At 48.7% G+C, this 23802-nt stretch overlaps 1 protein-coding gene across 4 annotated transcripts in view; it reads right to left on the bottom strand.

Annotated features, from left to right (window-relative positions):
• FUBP3 (far upstream element binding protein 3) overlaps positions 1 to 16149 on the bottom strand; it is a 41395-nt gene extending 25246 nt beyond the window's left edge. For 2 of the 4 annotated variants that reach the window (XM_055720261.1, XM_055720263.1), the window contains exons 1-5: positions 15994 to 16149; positions 9091 to 9196; positions 2762 to 2812; positions 2234 to 2267; positions 260 to 309 (exon numbers count right to left, since the gene is read on the bottom strand). In XM_055720261.1, the coding sequence (XP_055576236.1) occupies positions 260 to 309; positions 2234 to 2267; positions 2762 to 2812; positions 9091 to 9196; positions 15994 to 16080 (328 nt within the window). In that variant the 5' untranslated portion in view covers positions 16081 to 16149. The remainder of the gene's footprint in view (positions 1 to 259; positions 310 to 2233; positions 2268 to 2761; positions 2813 to 9090; positions 9197 to 15993) is intronic. The other 2 variants (XM_055720262.1, XM_055720264.1) reach the window with 1 other exon arrangement.
• Between the last annotated feature and the right edge of the window lie 7653 nt (positions 16150 to 23802).

Here is a 23802-nt window from a genome sequence, read left to right as displayed (position 1 = left end):
AGTTGGAATGTAAAGAAGTGAATCACTAAAACTCAGAAACTTGTACCACACAGTCTTGTTCTTATTATTGGGACACCAAGCTTTTCCATGCAGTTTGCACCTGGATTTTAAACACAGATCATCTGGTCCCCATGAAGACAGCATTAGACAAGGCTTATCCAAGGCCAGTAAGTACAAAAACTTGCAAGCACGTCAGAATAAACTGCATTCCTGCACAGAAAACACATCAAGAAACATCAAAAGCATCCAAAGTACTTACTAAATCCAACCATTTTATCAGGCACTTTGAACTCTTCTGTTATTACAGCCCTAAAAAAAAAAAAAAAAAAAAAAAAGAAGAAAAAAAATATTGAATAGTCATCACAAAGAACAACTTGGAAGACAAGTATGTCTGTGCCATGGAAACCAGGCACAGCATAAGGCTTTTGCACACACAAGTAAACTCCACATCACAGTCCAAGTCATTTGTTTTGGAAGGGACCTCTCGTGGTCACCTAATCTCTCCTGTGCCAGATACATTTCCAATCTACTCTCCACTATCTTCAGTGGAGCTGATGGAAGAACCTCTTTGTCATTCTTGCTCCAGACAGATTTAACAGAATAACAGCAATGTTTCTGTAACGTTTAGCCTAGGTCTTCCAAGCCAGTCTCTGCCTACTACTTTTGGATATGCTCTTGCCAAGAGACACTAACCAAAGCCAAACCTGACAGGAATGCTCCCTCCAATATTTGCAAATTTTTTTTTTTTGCCTCCTTGTCCTTACCATTCTTTTCCTTGGAATTTATAAAAGCTGTCTTCAATTATGCTTTGAATTCATATTATCTTGAGAATTCTGTATCTACTGCTCTTCAGACTTTTTCAGTGTGTGTCTGCCTTGAAATGCAGCACCCAAAGCAATTTCCTAAGACCTGACCATAGTCAAGTAGAAAGGAATTAACTTTGGTTGGTTTTTTGCTTACCCATTTCTGTATTGAGAACAACACAATGAATACGGAATTTGCATATATGCATTATATACAATTTGTTCAGCAATCTCAAAAGCAACAAAATGCCTGTACAGGAAGTTCAATGCAGGTTTTGTGGTGAGATACTAAAATTTTTCCATTTTTTGCTTTAGATCACTTAGGGAAGGTGTAAAATACACACTAGACTTCCACCAGCTAAGCTGCACATGAAGCACTCTCCACTGTCCTGAGCCTCACTAGTGATGCAAAACCAAACAGTGCCACCCATACCTGCAACAGAACAGACTCACTTGCTACAGGGAGGTTCAGAATTACAGTTGTTTTAACCTGCAATAAACCCAGCCTGTTGCCAAAACGTCCTATCTTGCACCATTTGTTAACCACCTTGGGTTGGACAAACTGTTGCAGCTGGACAATGAAGCTAACCTAGCAGAAAATCAACCACCAAAACCCAAGAGAAACCAATTCAGGCTTTTCAGCCTAACCAAACTCCCTGCATGATCATCACTCCTGGCACAAGAGAGGTGGCAGGCAGCTGCAGAGGAGACAAGTCTGCTCACCCCTTTCTGTGCTGCCCTAGCTGGATATTAGCTCTAACCCAACCATTAAAACCTGAAGGTTCTACAGTCTTCATGTATATTGCTTGTCCTTTGCCGAGGCCCCCAACGGACAGCTGGTTATGATGGAAATGCACTACTATTAGCCTGAAGGTGAATCCAGCTTTAGAAATGCTCTCCCCTTCCTACTCAAAACAAGACAGACAACTCCTTAAGACTGGGTTTCAAGAAAACCTGAGACTTTTACTTCTATATTAATGCTAAGACATGCTGTATGACAACTCATACTTGCTTCAGTCTCCCAAAACCACCTTTGACAAAGGAGTCCTCCCAGGTCATATTACACCAACAGAACTAAATAATAATCATCATCATCTACTTTCCCATTCAATACTTCTTTTTTCAAAATGCCAGAGCTTCTTTTACTTTTTCTTTCTTCCTCTCTACCAGGGCAGCGGAAGGGAGATGAGAGAGAATTTATTCTTCTCGGTCCTGCAGATTTACAATGAAATCCAAATTTCAAATCAACTCTTCTTTCTTCATCACAACAAACAACCTTAAAGGCTTAGCAGAAACACCAGCCTGGAGAAAATCCAAGCCGACAGTTTCTCCACATTCTCAACCTCTGACTTCCTAACACTACTACAGATGGTGGATCAATAAACAATTAGAATTGATCAATAAATAATAAAACATAACCCACTGCTTACCTTTGATGTACCAGGGCCCCTAACTGGTTACCTACTGTGGCAGAGAGAGAAAAAAGGGAAAAAAATCAAAGCATTAGCACGGATAAACTAACTTCATCCCTACAGAAAAAGAGTTCTTACCATTTCATCAAAAAAGAAAGAAAAGCAAAACAGTAATTTAGGTTCAGTGGCTGAAATGAATGCATTATGTGGTACAAAACAGGAGGGGATTTCTTGATCAACACACACCATAACCCAGTGTCCAGCTGAACACAGGATAGGGAATTGATCTGCGTCTCCCCATGCTGAGAGTTATGGGAGAAAATCCTGCCTGCCCAAATCCAAATCCCTGCAACTAACCTCCCCTCCTCCCAAATTAATCCCAAAGTAGTAAAAAAAAAGAAATAATAAAAAGAAGAGGGCGGGGGGGGGGGGGGAGAGAGAGAGAAATTTTAAGCAGACTGGTATGTATTAAAAAAACCCAAAATAAAAGCTGAGCATACTCAGATTTAGTCTAGGCAAAAAGCATTAAAGACCGCTTGCACATACTTCTCTCTGTCTCTCTTATCTGTGCTCCATGGAGCCCACTTACACGGAGACCTGTTAAAGGAATAGGTCTGTTAAGTAACCTTGTGGCACCCAAACAGTATTTTTTAAAAAAACGCAACACATTTTACTGAATGCACACATTCCAGGCATATCTGTGATGTTAGCTGGTGGTCCATTTATGATTAGCAGCAGTTATCGCCCCATCTGACAACTCTCAAACAGATTTCTCCCCCCTCCCTCCCACCACCAACAGATTAGATCTTTCTTCAAAACGTTAATGGGGAAAATATCATTAGACCAACTCATGCAAAGTGGGAACACATGCCCTGCTGGGCTTCCTACTGGACTTTGCCTGCAGCAAACCAGCTAAAAACCAGACCATTTGGTCCTAACAACCAGTTGAAAGATTATATTGCATGCCTGGAGGGCGCAAGTAGCAAAACAAATGAAACCAGCCAACATGTGAGCTGTGATAATAAAGATGCTGTTTCAAACTACCTTGCAGCAACCTGCACATTCTTTGACCTGAAAAAATTGGCAATCAGCTGGCAGGGTTAGAAAGCGGATGCATCCCACACTCTCTAGATCCGGTAGAAAAATGCATAAAGTTTGTGGCCAAACACTTTACTCAAATAAAATAGACTAAGAGAGTCAATACTGTATTTCTGCTGCGGGTCAATACCTTCATAACAGTTTGGGACCAAAATATTGACAGCGTATGTATTTTATTACTCTCCCCAGCTCAGTGGGAAGACAACTGCTGCGTTATTGACTCCATTAGATTTGTCTTTGCATATTCTCACGATGAATATAAAAAGATCTAATTTGATAACTATCAATACTGCAGCTGAAAAAGTTGGGTGATGTAATGGGGAGTATTTGCTTTACCTGATAAGCTACTACTGCAGAGCTGAGCTAATACCACCAAATTCAGGATCTCGCCATCTTGCCCCAAACTGTGTTCTAAATATTTTTACTATATGAAACAGGTCTGGTGGCTATTGCTGGTAGTATGGGATTGCCCTTGCCACAGACCAGGCCACTCATTATCCCAAGATGCCAGAAAGAGTGGCCTTAACACTACAAGGCTGTATTTAAATATCCACTTTGCATTTCAATTCACCGTAACAGCTCTCTTAGCAGTCTGTTCCACTGCAGCCGCTGCCCACAAATTATGAGACAGATACACATCCTATAATCAACTCCTGAAGTTCATGCAAGGAACAGAAGAGCTTTCATTTTGTAACACAATCCTACACTTGAAAAAGACAACTTCTTAGGGAAAAACTGCACGAGCATAACAAGTTAAATCAGTCAGGGAAATGCTGCTTCAGACGTAAGTAACATAACTTCTCCAACCCATTCCAAGTACTATTCATGGTAAGCCATTCACCACGCCAGCAGATAGCAGCCTTACTGTATATTTACTGATACTTAATTTTTTTTTAAATTAATTTGTACAGTAACTTATGTGCGAGATCATTCCTTCCACATTTCACAGTTAACCTCTCCAAGAGCTGAGCTATAACGCAGATGGAGAGAACTGGGAGTGATTTACTTGAAGCCAGTTATGACTCCTCTGTTTTGGGGGGGTGGAGGTGGGGGGAGGTGAAAAGAAACAACTTCAAGGTCCATTTCTTCTCCAACATGCCCATTTTGCTCGGAAAGGCAGGGACTAATAGAGAGGCAGGGCTGGGGCAGACGATGCTCACTGCAGTACTGAAAGCTGATGTACTGTTCCACGATCTCCCTCTTCACGCCAGGGAGGGGGCTGAACTCTGACAAGCCACGTACATATTTCCCCCTTTTACATCTATTGAGTACAATTTAACTGTAACTGCAGTCATTTCACTGCAAATAAGGAAAAATACTGAATAAAATCAGCACAATTTCCTATTAATGGCACCTGCTGGTTGGTAACACTTCACTCTGCTTTAGGCTTCACCTTAACTGAATTCTACCTAACAGACACTCAAAACAAATGCAGATATTTTTTTTCCACCCCATAAAACAGAGCAGTGCCTCCCACTAAATTAATGTGCATGATGGGAATATACAATCTCATCGAGAATATATCCATGGCTAGAATAAAATCAGAATGATGTATCTCCTGGAGAGCAGTGGAACATGGATGCATTTCATACTTCTGAACAAAACTGAGATCATCATCAATTTTAGAAAGCTACAAGGAAGACATTAGTTAGCCTAATTCTTCATCATTAAATATCGCTAGGTTTTGCTTTCATTAAATGGTCAAAACCTAATAATTTTAATGTCTGCCTTCACTGCAAATCTTTATAGGCTTCCCCCCCCAAATGCCTTATTTAAAAAATGGTGATCTATAAAGTTGTGATTTTGAAAAACACTGGCATTTTGTGTATTCCACTAAACCTTTTGCCAAGAAATATAGACTTTTGCCCTGGTCCTACCGCTGCTACAGATGTGTCAAGGAGCATCACTACCAACTTTTTTCTGCAGTAAGACAGGGATAAGATTTCCTTCTGCCTTCACATTGAAAACAGGTTTGAGCAGAAGACTGAAGTATTCCATACAACAGGATCACGCTGTGCTTGAGCCCCTTGGCTCTACTACAATCAAGTTTTATTGCACCAAAACGGGCCATCTTCATATCTGGATGCACCACAGAAGCAGAAGCCTGGGGAAGGCAGGGGGTGGAGAGAGGGGTGTGTGAGGCTTCTCCAATGTCTCTCATCTTTGTTTCCCCAGACTGAAAGGATGTCCCAGCCTTCAGCTGTAACACTGCTGCTTAACCCCTACACCTATCACTGGAAACTTCTTCAAAGCAATACAAAACAGGGCAAAGACTGTCGTTCTGGGGATCAGTCTCTTTTCAGCAGACTAGATCCCTCCTTCCTTTGAACAAAAGATTGTTTCTTTAAGGATTATTTAGCATTAAATAAACTTATTAAATTGTGCTGGTAATTAGAGGGCCCCATTAATTAGAATGGAGGCCAAGAGCAGCTGTTGGCCATTAACAAGAGGGCTGGGATCTATCCTCAGCAGCAAGCCACAAGCAAGATGCCACCAGGTCTCCCTGCAGCTCAGACCAACACCATCTCCAGTGCTCACCTTTGCTGAGAAACACCAACCGCTGCAACTGGTCATATCAATGCAGACTAAGACTTCCTATGAGCCGTACAAATAAACCTGATCTCCTCCCTGCACTATAGCTATTTGCAGAATTACTTTAATGTTGTTTCCAGAATGGGGAAATAAAGAAGCCAGGGAAAAGAGAAATAATCAGTCTCAAGCTCCATCTAAAACCAACAGGCCAGGTCACCAAGGCCAATCCTAACAGCTCTTCATTTCAGATGAAGGTTGCATTAAGTGCAAAAGGCACTCACACATTCTGGTTTCCAATACTATGACAAATCTATTTTTCCTGGAAATGCTCTAAAAGCAGCTGAATTTGTTTTGACCAGTGCACTGTCACCCTGTCTTAAGACCACTTCCTAAGCCGGCATCAATCAGCCACACACGCCAGCAGATGTTTACAAAAATGGACAGGCAGAATTATATTTTCCTGACAAGACAGATGGTTCTCCTGTCACCTTAAATACTTCCTCTGGACCCATTTTCTTCAGGAGTATTAGGAACAGAAGTAATTTTCTAACAGCTACATGGGGATAAGGAAGCAGTGAGACCTGCACCCACCCGTGAACACACACTATACAGAGGTAAACAATCAAAAGATTTACCACCAGATTTGTTTCCAAGCTATCCAGAGCAGCAGAATGTATCCAAACCCCCGCACTATAAAATTTCTAGAGCATGCGAAACATAAAATCACTTCTTGACAACGTCTCCAAACTGTGGTTCACAGACAAGCAGAAAATGGAGGAAAGTGTGGGCATGCAATTCCAACACCCCTTGTTTGCAGCTAACAAAATGAAAAGATCATCCAAATGGGGAGCGCTTTCCTAATTTAAGCGTCCTATTAAAAGCAACATGCCATCTTCCAGATGCTTAAAGCTCAAGCTGCATTATAGTCTTTTAATGCCATGGCAGCAAGAGCAGATAGCCTGAGATGACTAAGATATGGATCGTAACACAAACACACACAAAACAAAAAAGCACTTGCAGCTCCAGGATTTCCTTTGTCAGACTGCAGTTCTGTGCATGCAGTTAAAGAGCAGCACAGGAGGATTATGCGGTTAGGTGGGAAACGCATCACACAATTGTATTTCAGTACAGGACTTAGTAATGCCATTATAAATAAAACCCAAGATGACCAAAGCTGAAAGTAGTGATACAAGCCTTGCTCCTACCCTGACAATTCCCGCTTCTTTGTGTAATTCCAGTCCTTTAAAATATTACTTCCATCATTTCTCTTCTCCTCTAAGATCTCACAGATCAGATTTTTGGGAAAGGCATTGGACCGAGTTACAAAACCTACAGATGCGTACAAACAACCCAAGGGCAAATACAGCATTGGAGCTACTTTAAAAACAGTTACAGACAAGGCTCAGTGCTGAACTACAGGTGAGCAAACACCTGTAGGTCTTTACATCAGCAGAACTGCCCATACAAAAGTCAGGAGTTCAGCCACTCTGGAAGACTTTCCCAGGAACGATACCTGCTCCATGGAGCTATCTAGCACAAGACAAGAAAGCAGCAGTAATGTACATTTATAACCCAGGCTGCAACTGTATTGACATGGTTTGTGTCGACACAAACAAGGCTCAGCAAGAAATAGGGCTCACCAGTAAAAGTTTAAGTACAAAGTCTAACTTGTGCTGTCATTAAGTGCTACAACCATTTCACATGTTAAAAGTTCACAAAAACACATCTTGTCACAAGGTCAGATTTCTCAGTTCAATCTGATGAATCAACGAAAGAAATAGGCAGGACTAATGTTATGAGTGACGAGTTCTCAGAAGTCTGCTTTCATTCTTTTTCATGTATAGCCACTTATCTAAACTATTCAGACGCAGCTCAAAATTGTTCAGCGTTCTCCAACACTGAACAGCCTGCACGACAGCCGAACATCTTTCCATAGAGAAACCAACACACCCCCGTAATGCCAGGCCTCTGGCTTCTCACAGAGTGATGCTCCAGCCTGAGATATAAGGCACAGGGGCTCACCCAGATAAACCCATTCTTTCCTAAAACATCAAACCAAAGGAGCAGCAACCTCTCACTCAAATAGAGCCAACACCAGAGAACAGTGGGTTGTGGCATGTGTTCAGAAAACAGTAATGTTAGCAAGCCAGAGGCTCCACATGAAAGAAACTTCACCCTGTGCTCCAGCACATTTTTTCAGAATGAGAAGCAGACCTGCAGTATTTTCAGCCTTCGTATCAGACAGAAAAAGTTAGTTTCAACACGAAGTGCTAGGCAGCAGCTTTGCTTATCTCCTCAGTACTGCTGAGCATATCTGTGGGGGAGAGAATCACCCTGCAGGGCCACCTGTGGCAGTCAAAATACAAGAGGAAATAGGAAGACAGAGCCATGGGTGTTTTTCTTTTTTTAATAACCAACTACAGGAAAAGGTAAGCTCTGTGCATCTATACAGCAGCAGATAATACAGTTTAAACACTTCTTGTAACAGTGCACATTATATTTGTAAAAAAGAAAACACCTGGTCTAACATTTTTGTGGTTCCCACCAAATATAAGAAACTAGTAACTTATTTTAAAATTGTAACGCTTCATACAATATTAACTCATTACAGTTACCAGATATGGTCCACCCAGTAGATTATTCTTTGGCTGTGGCCAATGTTAAATGCTTCAGAAATTTAAAAATTCTCTAAGAATAATTATGAAAAAAAGCTAAGCCCTATACAGGAAGTTTCCGTCCAACTTGTATCAAAACCTTTTCTCCTTAAAATTCATGTACAATGCAATCAGAACTCTTGACAGCAACTCAACTACTGTGCTGTGACCACTGCTACGCATGGAAAAGAGCACATGTAATACTGTCCCTATACACTGCCCACTATCAGAAAATAAGGGTCAGGGAAGAACAGCTTTACTATGTGTATCTGGTACTCTACACACGGGCTCCAGCGTGGCTCCAACAAGCACATCCTCCTCCCTCCCTTCCCCAGCTACCATAGAACAAGATTTAAATTAACAGAGTTCATTTGCTAATTCCAAAGGTTCATGAGCTAAGACAGAATTGCTTCACATTAATAATACTAATGCCTAGGAGCCCTGTGCTATCTAGATAAAACAGCACCAGGAATCTTGTATAAAACTTCTAACCACAGAAAGATGCGTTGATTTCTGTCCTTAAAGCAGACAACTGTCTCCATAGATGAATTTCAGGAGCGGAATTCACAAGACTAATTATAGCCAGCTTACCTCCATCATCCAGGGGCCGTTTCTGCACTCCATAACCGTAGACGGATGGGTCCACAAGTGTTGTAGAATTATTCAAGTGAGGAATATCTCCAATTTTAGCAGCAATCTGTAAAAACAGGGGATAAAAGTATGATTAGCATACCTGAAGTTTCATCCACCACAGCCAAATACTCTTTATTCCAGTAAGGCATTTACTCCAGTCCAGTCTTCTCTCAGCTACTTACTATATAGGTGGCTTTACAACAGTTCCAAGACAGCAGTGCTTCATTTGTAAAGGAAACAATTTTCTGCTTGCTTTTAATATTGGTTTATTTAGGATCATATTCACCCAGTTCTTCCAGATCATAAGTAGGTATTTACTCCCTGGAATGCTATATCCAGGTTTGTTCACTCAATGGACAGCTGACATGCTAAATCTTGCAAAGGAGAGCTCAAACCAGCTCATCAACTTTGTCCTGGAGAAGCTGACACCACCATAGCCATATAGGGGAACACGTGCTGCCTCCTGCATCCGTGCATATCCAGATACACAGAAATGCATACTTGCCCATCAGTGGGGGAGCAGAGGGAGAAGAATGCGAAAATACACAGCACAAGGGCAGGTTTGGGAACTCCTTGTCAAAAGAGACTGGATCACTCTGCATTTACTGTATGAAGAATAAACCAGCGGGCAAACTATTCGTCCCGATTTAGTTTTGATTTCCTGCAGCGGTCAATACAGCACGAACGTGATTAACACTGCCTGTGTCTCTGCTTCTATCCCTTACGGAAGGGTAAGTGCCATTCCCTGCCAAGCCAGGATGCAAGGAGGATACTTACAGAAAAGAGGAGACAGTCAGGTATCACAGTAAGGTAAGCAAAGAAACTAGGTGAGACACCCCTAAACATCACTTAATCGAATCGAAAAGTTAAGCTCGTCTCGAATGACACTTGGGAGACATCTATACAGATGGATGCCAGAGGCAAGCTTTTCACCCGCTCTCCAAGCCAACTGATGTAAGGCCACTCTAGGAACACAGAGGTGCATTACTTCGGTGCTGCACCTGAGTTAAAACACACTCAGGGACAGGCAAACTGCAGTCTCACAGCACCCCTTGCCTACATGAAGTATTTTGCTGTAATAAGCAAGTGCAGAACAAAGTAGTTACAGAACAAATATAAAGCACAGTGAATACTACAGCCTTTTGCTTCCTTTTCCAGGAAAAAGAAAATCATTAAATAGGATCTTTACTAGTAGTCTGATGTCGCTCTATTGTAGCTGGGATTTCACCAGAAAATAAGCAACAAGAACAGATGAAAAAGCATTTTACACAGATACGTTTTAAATGAAGACAAGGGCAAATGACAAATGTAACTAAAACTGTTTCTAAAATTTGAGTTTTACTGCAACAGAAAGACACCTACTGTAACTCTGGCTGTTGACACTATCGGCTGCTGCAGTAGAATAAACAACTGCCCAAGATTCAGAACCACAGGGTACTGAAAAAAAGCTATTTGAAATAATCTTGAAAGATTGAGGGCACTGCTTTTAGGAAGAGAATAGAAAACATTCTCTTCAATGCCTTGCTCCAAGCTTTGACCATTTTCTTCTCATAGTCCGTTCTGTCCTGTCCTCTTTTAGAAAGTCAACAACTTCATTGTGCCAGAAATGCCAGGAAAGTATTAATAAAGTCTTCCTGCAGGACCAGCACAGTGACCATGTAGCAAAGCTTTGATGACAAGCACCTTGTACATCAGCATCTCCAAAAACTAATAAGCCCATAGAAGTCTGATTCTGAAAGCTTTAACACACCTTGTCCACTCCACGCTAGGGAGTGCCAGGCGATGCCCTGCTTTTCTGTTGAATGCTGTACTGCATCCGTGGCTCCCGCTCTTCGCCCACACGCTTTCCCCTTACGTTTGGGATGCAGAGGATCTTAATGAAGGTACAAAGACCATAGATATTTCCTGACTACTTCAAAGCTGAAAAATACATTTTTGAACAATCTATTAGCTGTCACATAACGTACAACACACGCTGAAAGGAACAGTATCAGGTATAACATACCCTGGCATGCTTTGTTGGAACGTTTGATTTTAACATGCCCTTCATGAACTCTCTTTCTGTTAGTAGTTATTTACCTGAAAAAAAAATATCTCTAAGTTGTAGAAACTGCTAGCTGATAGTCTGGAGCTGAAATCACACACCACACACTCAAGGGAAAGAAAAAAAATCGTCTGTAGATAGCAGAAGCTGGCCTACAAAAGGAAGCTAGCATAAAGTACAAAGGTGTGCACGAACAGATCGCTGGCACTAAGGCTGTTCGCTCCTAGAGTGGGAGAGCTTTGCAAACCCCTACTTGTGCTTAGCACAATTATTGCCCTTTGGTGGCAATTTTCCATTTATTATGGCACAGAGCCCTCCAAGTAAAGGGCAAAATAAGAATGTCAAAGCAATTTTTACATTATCAGCTTTTGGGATATTTTCTTTTTTTTCCCCCCTTTTATTTAAACTTGCACCCTTATCTCTAAAGCCTCCCAGCTGCCACTGGATTATAGGCAGACCAAACGCCACCTCACAACAGCAGGAAAAAATACTCTGTAAAATTAAGAGTTCAGCTTTAAAAGTACATTTAGCAGTTAGAATACATTTTAACTTATGTTCAACTTAAAATGTGAACCTCAGGTTTTACTACAGGTTCAGCAGGGAGATAAGCATAAATGTTAGAACATAGCAAAAGTAAGCAGACCTAGTCCTTATCTGACTAAATGACCTTGAATAATGTACTGCTAGCCACTGCTTTTGTCCCGCTGTATGTCAGTTACTTTTTTTTTCCCCTCCTAAACCAAACACATCCATTTTACTAAGCTCTGAAATATACTGGAAAAAAGCATCACTACCACAGAACTGTTTATGCACCTAATCTCCCTAAAATAAAGCTCTCCCAACAAATACTTTAAATGATACAGCACAAACCTGAACTATAAATAGTAATGGTAAAGCCAAGAAAAACAAAATTGTATAGGTATATTTTCCTATACCTTGCACTTCTGCCCTCCTGTACCTTTAACATTCTTCAAAAATGGTGTAATACAAACCCATTTTTAAACATGAAGCTTCTTTGCTAGGCACAGCAAGATTCAAACACCAATATCCCCAGAATTCAGCTTTCAAGAGAAAGGGCCTAGCTTCTGTGAAGAATCTCCATGCTGTCTGGCAAAAGAACAGCAACTGGTAAAATCACCAGTTCTAGATATTAGCAGGATAGAAAACAGCAAGCTGCTGTCACCTGACCCTTCAGACAATTCTAGGGCTTCTGCTATTCTTCCCATTTGTGGAGCAGAATACTCCAGAGCTGGCGTGACAAACATTTCCCCGGAGCTCTGCAGGAAGGAGCAAAACCATTCACAACTCCATGCCACAGGTGGTCTTCCTAAATACTAGAGTAACTGCAAAGCCCTAAATCTATTTGAGGATGATCTGAAAAAGTACTCTGCAAGGGGATAAAGATAAGTTAGTCTAAGACCCCTCCATCCTCATGGAAATTAGAAGTTAGCACCAGATAATAGAAAGGGATTTTAAACATACAGCCTGTTGACTCTGAGTAAGTCTCAGGATATTCATCCACTTTCAAGGTACCCAAGATGGCATGCTACAGGCTTACCAAGCCACAGCCTTTCCTCTTTGTAGCGTTTCCAGAAATCCAGATTCAGACAGCACATATGGCAGGTTACAAGAATAGCCGCACATGTAAGGAAAAGGAACCACTAAGTGCTGCAGAGTTGTACTGAAAGCGAGCCTGCCAAGGAGAGCAGGAGAGGGTAAGGACCAAGCAAGACACTGTTTTGTCAGTAAGACTCAAGGACAGTCTGACAGAAACCCACTTTTGTCCAAAGTACAGGCAGCTCTGCTTATTTTCTGATCCCATTGCTCAGAAGGGGAGCTAACATCCTCTTTCACTCACCACCATCCAAAACGCCAAAGAAAAAAAGCCATGCAGCCTAGAAGCAGCCAGCCAGCCAGATCAGTCACCACCTACGACCCGTAAACTAATCCACTCGCTTGAGGTATGATGCAGAAGAGGCAGGACAGACCATCTCAAAGCCACAGCATTTACGTGAAAAAGTAATTTTTCCTCCATCTCAAATATTTAAGAGTCCACAAAAGACCCAAGCAAGTCCAGCACAAGCATTGAAATCAATGTACAAGTAATTTCTTTCCAAGGTATTCCAGATTTCTTACTCACATCCCAGTGACTTTGAGGAATGCAGTTACTTTGGTCAGAAAAGTCTTCCCTGTCCTCAATTATTTAGTTACTAATAACTAAGCATTGGATTCCACAGCACAATTTTAGTATTATGGCTCTCATGAGAACTAAACTTAAGACTAGTAATCAAATTTACTAAGCATAAGATTAAGTTTTGAAAGAGTTCAAGCATCAAGCCAGGGATGCCATACCAACCCACGAAGCAAGAACCATGAATTTTTTCCTCCGCTCCCTCATACCCTTAAAGCAAAAGTAATACTCAGAAAAGACTACAACATTGGCCAGAAACAGTACAAAAGCTGACATCTACGTACCAGATCCATACAGGCCAGGCAAACACAACACTACACACACTCGGTGAAAGCTCTGCCATCACCTGCAGTGAAGTGTTTGGTGTAACTGCGTTTACATCCCATCTGATTCTCAGTCAGGAAGTTCCATCACAGATTGCTCGGGTGGTGAGGTAAATATCCATCCCCTGAGCAATTAAGACCACCTTCATTCACATTTGGCAACGTCATTAGTGACAATTTAGTCCTGCCATTTTGTGCAGGAGAAGACTACCTAGTCTCTTACAAAGCCTCTACGGAACTAGATTAAATCAAGCACTTTTGCGGGGAGGGGGGGAGGGGAATGTTTTAGCACTTGCCAACAATTCTTTTCATCCCACAAACATTAATGGAAAAAAAATAATCACATTTTCAACAGGCAGCATACAACTCATTGCACAAAAATGTAGGCCACTGCGCTCCCATGAACATGTGCACAGCACGTATTTCTTGTATCCAGTGTAAAAAGATAGCAGGAAGGTTGCTACGCTGCAGCGCTTGACATAAAGTTGGCAACTTGAAAGATTTTGAAATCTTCCAGTTTAGACTAACTCAAGCCATAGGTTCACAGAAATCAAACATATTCTTTCAAGTATAATGAACATAAGGGCAGCAAAACTGGAGCACAGCTAGGTTACAGAATTACTTAATATTCCATCTCCTTTACACACAGGTTAGGGGGCTTCACAGATTCATCCTACAAACATGATGACAGCAACCACACAACACTGACTCTGATCCATTTGCAGTTAGCACTATGTTTTAGCCTAATGCCACCCAAGGCACCCCACTTTCACATTTAACCTGTTACACCAAGCAGATGAGTGGTATACACCATTGCACTTCCAACACACTCACAAATAATTTCAACAAGCCTAACTTAGCAACAAATAATTATCTTCTTCTACATAAACAGGTTATTCCAAGATTGTTCAACTACTAGCAAGTGATATTATCAGATATTCAACAAGACATTTTTGCAATGCGAGGCCTTCAGTAACAGAGGACCAGGTCAAGACAAACACAGCTGCAACATCTCTCAATTTAACTGCATCAAGTAGATAACCCTGGGCTAACAGCAAAGCTTTCAGACATCACATACTGCCAAGGCCACAGTGCTTTGTTAGCCGCTGAAAAAAGTGACGCATAGCCCCATTCAGGAGGCAGCTAACACGCAACCTGCCTGCTGCAATACTTATGGTGAGAAAGAAATCAATGACAGAAGAGTAGGCTAGCTTGTGATCTCCTCTGGAAAGGTGCTGGGTGTTCATCTAGAACATTGAGCACCTCTGTACGGGTCGCTGAAGACTGTACAGAAGGTGGACTTGCTGCCGTACTGATTCACAAGTGAGCCATGAGCGATGGTAAGCCACTTAAGATCCATTAGAGCAATTGCTTGAAAGGCCTTAGGGTCCAGCTTAGTTTCTTCAGAAGTTTCTCAGTGAAATGAGAAAAGGGAGTCTGGGCAACAGAAGGAGATTCCTCCCACCTGGCCTGTAACATTGGAAAGAATACAGTCAGGGTCTCTAAGTGCCATTTGGGCAGTGGTCCTGGTATTTAGCTGTATCACGTCTTGTTAAGGTGCAGTTACTAACCATGAGTAACGTGCAATCTGTTCAGAGATGGAATAAACACCTGCAACAGACACGTAATGAGAGGTGTGATGAACAGTCACAAAACCTGCACCGTGAGCAGCAGCTTCTTGTTTCTGGAGCCACTTTCCACTAAACCGAGGAGCGCACAGACACTTGCGATATCCTGTACTGAAGAGAGGGGTGTCGATTTCTGCAGGTGTGGGCACCTTCACCACAAGTTTCCATTTTAGCATTGTGCAAGCACTGAGATTCCCTTGGGAAGCACTCCCCTCTCTCTCCCCTTCCCAGGGGGGAATGCAAAGCTCTCCCTCTGCCAGGGCTTCTATTGATTAGCCTAAAGCGCAATTAAGGCCTCATTTAAAAAAACCGAATATTGGCTCGCACCCACCCACTGCAAAGTGCAAGACGACAGCTTGGCGGCCGAGAAGCCCCCACAGGCTGCAGACCGCCCCCTTCCCCGCAGCGCAGCGCTTCTGCCGTGTCACAGGCCCCGGCCGCGACCCGCGCCGGCGGGGGCTGTCAGAGGGCCCCGCAGCCCCCCGCCCCGCCCCTCTCCCCGCCGGGGACTGCCCCGGGGCTCCTCAGAGAGGCCCGCCGGCTCCGGCCTCCCGAGAGAGGGGCCGCCGGGCCGCGGCCCAGCCCCTCACGGCGGCTCCGCGCCCCGCCTCAGCCCCGCGGCCTAGCGGCGCCCCGCGGCCTCCGCCCGCCCCCGACCCGTCAGCCGGCGCCTACCTGCCGGACCCGGTGCAGAGCGTCGACGAACCCCTCGGGCTTGATCCCCACGGGCGCTGCGCTCTGCCCCTGCGCCAGCTCCGCCATGACACGCGCCCCGCGCCCGCCCGCCGCCGCGCCGTCCCGCCGCTCCGCCCGGGGACCCGCACCCGGAAAGGGAAAGAGCCCCCCGCTTCCGCCGGAAGTGGGGTGGGGGGGCGGGGGCGCCGCGGCGGGGCGGGGCGGGGCCCGGGGGCTCGCGCCGGACGTCACGGCCGCTCGCGTGCCGGCGGGGGAGCCCCTGCCCCGCCCCGCGGGAGCCCCCGGCCCGCTGCCCCCCGCAGCGCCCCACGGGGCTCAGCTCCTTGTCCCCCCCGGCCCCCATCAGCCCCACCCCTGTGCCCCACCGCTGCCCCCCGGACCCCGCCTGACCCTGCCAGGTTGTCCCCTCGGGGCTGGGCCACCCTGTTCCCTGCCCGTGCCGTCCCATCCCTGCCTATGCCACACTGTCCCTTGCCCGTGCCATGCTGTCCCTGCCCACGCCACCCTGTCCCTTGCCTGTGCAACCCCATCCCTTGCCCGTGCCATCCCATCCCTGCCTGTGCCATGCTGTCCCTGCGCGTGCCACTTGTCTCTTGCCTGTGCCATGCCGTCCCTGCCCATGCCTTCCCATCCCTGCCCATGCCTTCCCATCCCTGCCCGTGCCATCCCATCTCTTGCCCGTGCCACCCTGTCCCTTGCCCGTGCCATCCCATCCCTGCCCGTGCCACTCTGTCCCTTGCCCATGCCATCCCATCCCATCCCTGCCTGCACCATCCCATCCCTCCCTGTGCCATCCCATCCCTGCTGTGCCACCCCGTGCCACCCTGTCCCTTGCCCCTGCTGTGGTGGTGGCTGCAGCAGTGCCCTGCCAGTGGCCCCATTTGGCACCCCCTGCGGATGCCCCCTGCGCCCACCCCCTGCCCGTCCCCCCACCTGCACTGGTGCACCCGAATGGGCCCCACGGCCGTGCTGCACCCGCGCAGTGCTTGTGACACTTTGCGGGAGCTGCGGGCCATGGGGTGCCAGCACGTCCCGAGGAGCTCTGCCCCGCCGCTCAGAGCCGTGCTCCGCAGAGAGCTGGAGGTGCCGGGGTGTCCCAGGAGGGCTGCCACCCCCTCGCTGCCCTAGCCCAGCCCCTCTCATGTGGGGGTGCCCAGCTGCACAGGCTGGAGCATGCGTGAATCCTCCAGGGTCGATGGGGCACGGCTTATGGCACGGAGCAGGGACACAGGGCAGTGGGTGTCAGCTCTGCCGGCTGCTGGGTCCCCAGAGCAAGGAGGGGGGCAGTGGTGGGACCCCAGGTCTGGCAAACAACCCCCACAGCCTGGCCACACAGGGGGGCTTGACTTAACCCCCCGATGCAACGCAGGTGCATGAAGGGGTGGGAGATGCTGCCTCCGGCATGGCTGGCTTTGAGCGCCAGCCTGGAACTGGCAAAGTTCCACCGAGCCCAGACCCCGTTTCCCAAAGCCACTGAGTATTAAATTTGGAATTCAAACTGTGGCCCAAGCTGCGCTGTGCTCCTCCTCAGCTGCTCTTGCTCTTTCCAGTTTTATGCATCTCATTCGCGCCTACGTGAGTAGGCAGGAATCACTGAGGCCGACGGAATTGTCTGGTGGCTTTCCAAGAGCAGGGAGCGCGCGGCTTCACCCGGGTGCTCAGTCCGCTGCCCATCACCTGCGGTGTGCCCGGGGGCTTGCTGATCACCAGCCTCTCCTCTTTCAGAAGTCGGGATCATTTCCTTAAGCGAAAGGCCCGTTTACTTTAGGAGACAGAACACAGCCCGTGGGGAAGGGTTTGGGATGACCTGTATCACCGCAGCCACCCCATTATCTTCCGACCACGGTGGGGGCAACTCCCCTAGCCGTGCCCAGGGCTCTGCTGCTTCCTCTTGGAAACAGCCCGGAGACTTGGCTGCCTTCGGGGACTTTTTCCCCTCTGGGAAGACCAACAGGCTCAGCACCAGCCTTTCCCCAGGCAGGTGCTGGTGGGGGGATCACCCCGACAGTCCCCCCCCCGCTCTCATGGGTGCCCTGCCCTGGGTGGCACTCGCCCTGCAACCCCCTGGCTAATGCCAGCATGAACACAAAGGTGACCAAACCTGAACCCTAAGAGCCCTGGCGCTGGGATGCCGTAGCCTCTGCTGCCAGACCCAGCGTGACGCTGGGGGCTACGAGAGCCAAGTTTTGGAGGTCTCAAGCCCTGGCAAGAGATGGAGGAGCCTCCTCAGCACCGGGCAGGATGGGGGCCGAGGGACCAGGCTGCTGGGAGGGTGACGGCAAGCCCCGGCGCTGGCCAGGCAGGGATGGCCAGGAGGGAGCCAAGCGAGAAGAAGACATCAGGCAGCAATTGAAAAGATGGAAATTACAGGCCTTAAACACTTCCAGAAACAAATTTCTGATGTAAATCTTCCCTTTGAGGGAAAAAAAAAAAAAAGGAGTGATTCTACGCCTCCATCACCCGCCTCCCCCCCCGCCCGAGACACACACACCTTCACACACACACACGCTGAAATTAGTTGTGACAGCTGAAATTCTCCTCTTGTCGGACGCCGTTTGACAGGGTACTTAAAAAAGGAGGAGGGAAAAAAAAAAAAAAAGAAGAAGAAAAGGGAAAGTGGTTTGGTGTTGCATGGGGGAGGCGGAGGGGGGTGATAGGGTGGGGGGTTTCAAGTGATACAAGGCGCATAATTCAGGCTTCTTGGATTGCAAAAGCTTCTCTTACCTAAAGGGCCTGCTGCCTTTATTTTTATCCAAATGGCTCAATTACTGCAAAGCCCCACAGAGAAAATTATGGATGTTTGCCTCTATTTTTCTCCCCTTGTCTCGACAACTGTAGATATTTTGTTTTCCTTCTTTCCATCTCCTTTTTTTTTTTTTTCCTCTTCCCCCCCCCCCCCCCGCCTTTGGTGGGGGTGGGGGGTGGGGGGTGGAAGGTGGCCAGGAACCAGGGTGGGGGATGGATGGGGAGATGTGGGGAACCTGGGGCGAGGGATGGGGCGCTGGCACACAGTGGCCCTGCCACTGTCACACAACTTGGACCTCCCTCTGTCTCCCCCTCGTCACCTTGCACCTTTGGCTCCTCACATCCCCCTCATCCCTGCATCTCCCACCCTTCTTCCTTCCTCCAGCCCTCTGTCCCTCTCTTCTCCCCCACCTCCCTCCTCTCCTTCCCCCTGCTCTCCTCCCCATCACCCCCTCCCTGTGCCTCTCAAAGCCACCATAATAGCAGCTTGTTTGGCACTTCACTTGGTCTCTATGAGAAAATTCCCCCCTCTCCCTCTTTTTGCCTTCGTTATTTCCAAACCCTGCAATAGCTCCTTTGCTCAGGGCTGCGGGAAGTGCCCATTTTTCAACATTTTTCTTTGGCTTATGTTTGTCATCCTCTGAATTACCGCACCGGGGAGTCCAGTCAGCCCAACACTGGGCCCTGCTATTCATGCCTCTCCTGCTCCTTGAGATCATGTAGGGAGAAATTAGTTATTTATTTCAAGCACCACTGCAATGTACTTCCCCACAGAAGTGTTTGTTTTGATCCCCCGCTGGAAAAGAAGGCTCCGCAGGGAGCACTGGCACAGCAGCAGTGCTGGGGGTGAGCATGGGGACCCCCAGTGAACATGTGGCTCAGGAGAGGGGTCCCCACCATGCCGAGATGCTTCCCCGAGGCTCCTCCTGGAGCAGGTGGTCTCTGCAGATCCTGAGAGTTTCCAGATGATGTTGTCCCTTCAGGAAGCCTGGCTGTCCATGGTTTCATCCCTAGGTCAGACACCATGGTGAGATGGATCCCAAGACCGCGTGGTGCCGGGGGAGCATCCCACCCCAAGGTGGCCATGACTGCACCAGGAGTGCAACCCAAGCAAAGTGCTGAAACTTTGGGCAGATTTGGTGGCTGAAGGAAGAAACTCTGCTGCGGCACAGCCCATGGTCACCAGCCCCGGCCCCCAGCCCCGCTCACCGGCTGCTGCCCTGCCCACCCTGTCTCCCTTTGCCAGCCGCTCCTTTGGGCAAGGGCAGCGCAGACTGGGAAACACTCGCCAGCTCAGGGCTCATCCCAGATGGTGGGAGATGGGAAAGATGTTGCCTGTCCTTGGAGGTCGTAACCCACCTCCCTGTGCCAACATCAGGGGTCAGCGAGTCCCATTGCCAAGCCCACTGGTGCCGCTGCAGAGCAGCTGGCATTGCTGCAGCTCCACGAGCCCTTCTTGCGGAGACACCACGGGCGGCACCGGCTGCGGCAGGCTGCTGGGGAAGGGGCCCAGGGAGCCACAGCTTTAAAGAAAGAAGAGGAGCAGTGGGAGGAAGAAAACGCAAGATTGGCCCAGTGGGTAGACCTGCTATTTAAGTGCAGTTCAGAAGCAAGCGAGAGGAATTACAGGAGAAATGATAGTACCCTGACAGCTGCCATTTCCCACCGCCAGTCTCCCCTAATGGAGTCCTAATGTAGTGGTGGGCTCTTCGCTGACAGCCCAGCCCGAGACAGGGCTCGTCTTTGTGCTTGTGACAGATGGGACAGTCCGGCAACAAACCTGTAATCCTCTGATTTCTGCCGGTGCTGGCTCAGCTTAACCCCTTCTTCCCCTGGCTCCTACTTGCCACCCAGGCGTGTGGCCAGCCTGGGGTCTGACCTGCCCGTGGGGTCCCCCATTGACCTGCTGCGGAGTGCTGGGTCTGGCAGCAAAGCCAGGGACTGGGAAGAGGAGGCAGTTGCCTGCAGCTCCCTCTGCATTGCTGGCCTGCTGCTGGCTAGGGCAGCACAGCAGAGGCTCAGCCCAGCCACCAAGCCCGGGCAGGCAAGAGCACATCTGCTTGCGGGAAGGGCAAAAAGCCGGACCCTGCTCTGGCCAGGTTCCCCGTGCTGCTCTGCCCCATGACATTTGAGCAGGCAGGTGAGCACAGGCAGGTGAGCGTGGGCAGGTGTGCTCTGCGGCACGGTGCTCGCCAGGATGGCTCTGGGCTGCCTGCCCAGCACAGCGCCCACTGGGAACCTCCTGCTACCGCTGGCTGCTGCCTCTGGCACTCATCCTCCTTGCCTGCCTCAAATTAGCCCCAAACCAGGGTAAGATTAGGCAGTTCCGAGCTAAAAGGTGTGACAGTTCCTCCTCAAAACCAGGCTGCCTCGTCTACATGCAGCTCCGGTCCTGCTCCCCAGGATGTCGGGGGTGGCAGCAGGAAAAGCTGCCAGAGTTTTTCTGCAGAAAAATAAATGCAGCTACTCCATGCACTTGCCTGTCTGCTGGGGGGAAGCCAGGCGTGCTGGGGGACCCTCTGCAGCAGAGGGATGCTCTTTGCCCCTGGGATGCAAAAGGGGAGATTAACCACATGCTGATCTCCCCCATCCCAAAGGGACCAAAATATCCCTGGGGAGGGATTTTTGGATGCCTCTTTGTTAGGCAAAGGTCCAAGCCCCTGTGCCTCCTTCCCAGCATAGAGCATCTCTCATTTCCACGCTGTCTGCCCTCTGACACACATCTGGGTCTCCATCCCCTCCTGTGAAACCCACCGGCATCCTTCCAACTGCAAGGGACCTCTCTCCCACCAGCATGGGGCAGCCAGCTCTTCTCAGCCTTCAGACACAGAGCCATCACCCCAGGGTCACAGGCACTGAGCAGAGTCTGGCCTGCTGGGGTCCCAGCACCCTCCTCGTCTCTCCCTTGAGCTCCTATCCCACTGGCAGCGTGCCTGCCTGCTTTCCTCCTGGGCAGGAGTGAGCAGGTAGGGCAGAGAGCTCCAGGCAGCTCTGCTGGGTCCATCTGCTCATCCATCCCGCTGCAAAGTGGGTCCTGAGCCGAGCCCGGCTCCCAGCTTTGCAACCAGCTGGATCCAGACCTACCCAAGGCCACGAGGAACAGAAACACCTCCATCCCACATCCCTGTCCCACCAAACCCTGGGGAGCAGCTGAGACCCCAGGGCTGATCCTGGTGGATGCTGAGGGTCCCCATCACCCTCTGCTCAGTGGGGAGCCCCAGCCCCCGGCAGCATTAGAACCTCCTCGGCAGGAAAGCGCAATGCGGCGCGCGCAGGTCCTCGGCACAATTAGCCAACAAGTGGCTGTTTTGTGAGGGATTGTTGCTGATGTGTTTTAAGTGGCTTTCTGAGTGGAAAATGTGAGGCGCTGGAGAGGCCGGCAGACAAAGAGGGGGATCCATTAGGTTTTATTGGTCTGCTTCACACACATCTGACATCACTCCACAGAGCAAGTTCTGCCCGGCTTTGGGGAAAATGAAAAATAAAGCAAGAAAAAGGGGCCGAGGGTACAGGGGTGGGGGGAGCACAAGTGATTCAAGCAGGCAAGTGGGGGCTTAATAGCAGGAGACACTGGAGCAAACTGTGTCAACCAGATGGGACCCGGGTGCCGCGGGAGGAGAGGGGAATTAGCCAACCCGCGCTTTGTTCCAGCAGAAAGTGCGGCCCTCTCCCCCCAGGAGCTGCCTACATGTGATATAATACAGCCCCTTTCAGCCGCTAAGCTGGCCAAGGACAAAAGTCACCGATAAATAGTGAGAGGGTGAGGCTGAAAGCAAAAGGCAGAGTTGCCAAGAGCCCCCGCTCTCTCCTTGGGCTGCCCACACCGCCACGCATCTGCCTTGGCCACCGGTGTGGGGACCCGTGGGCACGGCCGTGGTGGGGCTGGGGGCGATGCTGTGGGACAGGGCTGGGGGCAGGAGGGGTTTTGGAGGACGGTGCCTTCAGCAGGGGTGGCTGCAGCCTGTGTGGCATTCAGGGGTTCTTTGTGTTTTCTCTGCCTGGATTCCCTCAGCCAGGCAAGAGCCCCCGCGCCTTGGGCATCCTCCAGCGTGCACCAGGAAGGGCTGGAGGCTGCTGTCCCGGCCACATCTCCCGGCAGCCCACTGCTTGGGCTTATTAAGCCAACGTGCATCCTTTACCTTCACTTCCAGGCTCCTATAAAAACACCCCCAGCACCAAATAACATAGTTCAAAAGTCTCTCCCCCAGCCTCAAACGCTGGGGAGCCAGAAGCAGACCCCACTGAGCGCTCTCCCTGCAGCTGCCTGCTTGCATCCATCAGCATCCCTTGGTTCTTCTGCAGCTCACCCAGAGCCCGGTGAGCACCTTGTGCCCCCACCCACTGCCACCCCCCTTCCCGTGGCAGCCCCACGCCTGCTGGGTAGGGGGCTTGAGGGCTGAAGCCACCCCAGCCCCTCGAGCTTTGGACCCGAAGGCATCCCAGCTGCTCTGCCCCGGCACAGAGCTCAAGACCCATAAACTGGAAGGAGAAGACTCCAGACATCCCCGGTTTGAGCTGGCATCCCTGGTCTGTGGTGGCCCTCCCCTCCCAGCCCCTGGCAGGGACCCAGCCTGACCAAGCACTAAACCAGCCACAGAGCTGTGCAAACAAGCACGACCCCCCCTCCTCCCCCCTACCCCCCCGGAGGGGTTTTCCTTGCTCTTGCAGAAATATTGATCCAGATAAACCAGGGAGACACATTAGGTGCCCCTGGGGGGTCAGGAGATCAGCGGCTCAGCTGGCCGCCCACCGCCCCATGCCTACTGGGTCCGGCTATGCAGGACCAGGATGGGCAGAGTGAGCACCAAGGGCCTTGGGAAGCCCCTTACGCCACCGAGGAGGCTGGGGCCAAAGTGCTTTTGCCAAGGGGAGGTAAAACAAATCGATGAAGGTCCGCCGTGACACGCTGACCCTGGCACTGAGCTGTGGGTTTAATGCGTGACAGTAAATCTGGGCGGGGGGCTCGGAGGCAGATGGCTGGAGGGGGGAGGTGAGACAGAGCACTTTCTGGTGGGACGAGGGAAGGGCAAGAGCTCCCAAACC

Source organism: Falco cherrug, chromosome 9, assembly GCF_023634085.1.
Source record: "Falco cherrug isolate bFalChe1 chromosome 9, bFalChe1.pri, whole genome shotgun sequence".
Classification (NCBI taxonomy): domain Eukaryota; kingdom Metazoa; phylum Chordata; class Aves; order Falconiformes; family Falconidae; genus Falco; species Falco cherrug.
The sequence above is the reverse complement of the archived record's forward strand: the minus strand, read 5'-3'. Positions and strand labels throughout refer to the sequence as shown.